Source organism: Otolemur garnettii, unplaced genomic scaffold, assembly GCF_000181295.1.
Source record: "Otolemur garnettii isolate 467f Iridium unplaced genomic scaffold, OtoGar3 scaffold00089, whole genome shotgun sequence".
NCBI lineage: Eukaryota > Metazoa > Chordata > Mammalia > Primates > Galagidae > Otolemur > Otolemur garnettii.
In genome coordinates this window covers 3,404,997-3,407,942 of record NW_003852484.1, presented here as the reverse complement: position 1 = coordinate 3,407,942, position 2,946 = coordinate 3,404,997, and the positions used below count along the sequence as shown (strand labels likewise).

The following is a 2,946-nucleotide window of genomic DNA, read 5'->3' as shown; positions in this document are numbered from 1 at the left end:
TTTTGGTTGCAGCCATCATTGTTGTTTGGCGGGTCCGGACTGGATTCAAACCCGCCACCTTAGGTGTATGTGGCTGGCTCCTTAGCCACTTAAACCACAGGCGCCGAGCCTGCAAGCGCTATTCTTCTAGATAACTAAATTGTTCAGATCACTAAAGAATAATTGTTCTAGCACTGAAACACATTCAGTTTTAACTATTTATGAATTAAGTATTTCTAATGGAAACACCTTTCTGCCTTCCTAGTTTAACCTTTCTTTGATAATCTGCAATCATCATCATTAACCATTATTAATGTCAATTATTGTCTTATGCTATATAATTCCTTTATAGATGTCTTCAAGAATTACTGAATTAAATGGTAACATTTGCCCCTATTATTCATATTAATGACATATAGACCTTTGTGTGTTTCTTTTCTATGTTATCCTCATTTAAAACTCCTCCTCTTATCTAGTTGCCCTGGGTTCCTTGCAGTTTCCCAAATTTGCACTGGATTTATTTTCTCCTATTGATTTTCTCTACCATGGATGGCCCACCCCACCATCTGTGGACACTGAAAATCTTGCCATCTTCAAAACCCAGCTTAGAACCATCTCATCAATGAAGTCATTCTTGATACCTTCCAGTCAGAAGGAAATCACTCCCTCCTCTGGGCCACCTGAGGAGTTTATCCATTTTCTCATGCATTACTTATCCTCTGGCATTTATTTAGTGTTTTGTAATTTGTAGACATTTTTACATAATCTCAAATTATCATTATACCAATCTGCCGTTATCATCACTGTACAGATAAATAAACAGGCTCGTAAAAGGCATAGTCCTAGAGGAGAACAGTTAAAGTTCCCCTTCTTTACTTCCAGCACTGCCAGCCCCACTGAACATTCCATCTGAGTCCACCCAAATGCCACTGAATAGAATGGAGTTATGAGACAAAGCTAATCCTTCTTCAGTCCCCAACAACCAGGACTGGTTTAGTCCACTAATCCCAAACCTGGCTCAGCAAAATTGACCAGGAGCATTCAAAATGCGTCTGCTTGGCTCAGATCCAGAGTTCCAGAATCAGAATTGGTAGAGCTGCACCTATACATTTGTCTGGTTGGTTGGTTTTTCAAGTTTCCATCATGATCTCAGTTATTACTCAGGTTTCAGTAGCACAGGATTAACCCATTTATCTGGTATTACTGAAACATGTTCTCTGTAATTAGTGGTAAATAACTCCATTTGAATGTTAAGAGCAGAAAGAGTAGCTAGCTTAGCCAGTTTATGGAGGATAGAATTTTTTCTTACGAAAAACTGTAGACATCAATTTATGAATAAACTACCTATGCTGTGGATTATCTATTGTGACGCAGCCTCCCTCTGGACCTATCATGAAACCAGACTGAGCAAGAACAGAGTCATGATCATGTATGGTAGAGATACCACCTGCAGGCCTGTGAATTTCTTACTTACAACTATACTTACTGAGATATGGTATCTTGGATTTCTTTGTGATTTCAGTACAGAAAATCTATAAAAAAGCAAATCAGAGAAGTGAATCATAAGCAAGTATAGCCATTATCATCAAAATCTCTTTATCTGCAAACACTACATTTGACCTTATTTACTGTCAGTTCCTATTGCCACACATCTAAAGCAGCCTTTAGGACAGTTCTAATGAAGACCACCACAATCTGTTAGGACATGTAACGAAAACCAGTATAGGAAAAATGGAAAGAAAACCAAAATCCTATATTAAAAAAGAATGTATATTCCAAGGCAAAACACAACCATTCATTCATTGAACAGATATTCCTCTGTTTATTGCATGTTAGGAACTAAACAGATGCTCTTGTAATTAATAAAATACAAGTGCACTTTTTAAAGTTTTGTTGTTGTGCTTTCTTTAAGAGTCAAGGTCTGACTCTGTCACCCCAGCTGGAGAGCAGTGGCTTGATCACAGCTCACTGCAGCCTTGAACTCCTTGAACTTCTGAGCTCAAGTGATATTTCTGCCTCAGCCTCCCAGGTTGCTGGGATCACAGGCATGAGCTACCACAATTGGCTAAAAATTTGTCAGTAGATTGAATAAGTGATCTGTTTAATATGAGTTAATTCCTATAAAGTGCTTAAAGTTGTCCCTAGCACATGGTAAATATTCACTATATATTAGTTATTGTAATTTTTTTTTGCAGTTTTTGGCCCAGGCCAGGTTTGAACCCACCACCTCCAGTATATGGGGCCAGCGCCCTAATCCTTTGAGCCACAGGTGCCACCATATTGTAACTATTATTTTATGAAATCTATAGACAAAAATTTGTAAATAATGCCATGAAGCTCTTTTAAACTTAATGTCTATTTGAAATAGTACCTCTCTCCTAGGATTTGGAACCACCATGTCTATTGTCTTCCTTGTTCAAAGTAGATACAATTGCCAGTACAAAGGTCTCCAACTTATAATGGTTCAATTTGGAATTTTTGACTTTATGATGGTATAAAAGTGATACCCATTCAGTAGAAACTGTACTTCTAATTTTGAATTTTGATCTTTTCCCCAGTGAGTAATATGTGGTATAAAACTGTCTTGTGATGCTGGGAAGTGGAAGCAAACCATAGTTCCCAGTTAGTCAGGCAATCACACAACCAACCAATACTGTACTCTATAGTGTACTGTATTCAATAAATTATATGAGATATTCAATACTTTATTATAAAATAGGCTTTGTGTTAGATGATTTTGCCCAACTATAGGTTAATGTAAGTGTTCCAAGCATATTTAAGGTAGGCTAAGCTATGATGTTTGGTGAGTAAGGCATATTAAATGCATTTTTGGGGCAATGCCTGTGGCTCAGTGAGTAGGGTACCGGCCCCATATACCAAGGGTGGTGGATTCAAACCTGGCCCCAGCCAAATTGCATCAAAAAAATAGCCAGGCGTTGTGGCAGGCGCCTGTAGTCCCAGCTACTC

The 2,946-nt window shown here is 38.1% G+C and overlaps 1 protein-coding gene across 5 annotated transcripts in view; it reads right to left on the bottom strand.

Annotated features, from left to right (window-relative positions):
- Window positions 1-2,946, bottom strand: part of PARP9 (poly(ADP-ribose) polymerase family member 9) — a 33,681-nt gene that overhangs the window by 13,469 nt on the left and 17,266 nt on the right. For all 5 annotated transcript variants that reach the window (XM_023516307.1, XM_023516309.1, XM_023516310.1 and 2 more), the window contains exon 7: window positions 1,466-1,511. In XM_023516307.1, coding sequence (XP_023372075.1) covers window positions 1,466-1,511 — 46 coding nt within the window. The remainder of the gene's footprint in view (window positions 1-1,465; window positions 1,512-2,946) is intronic.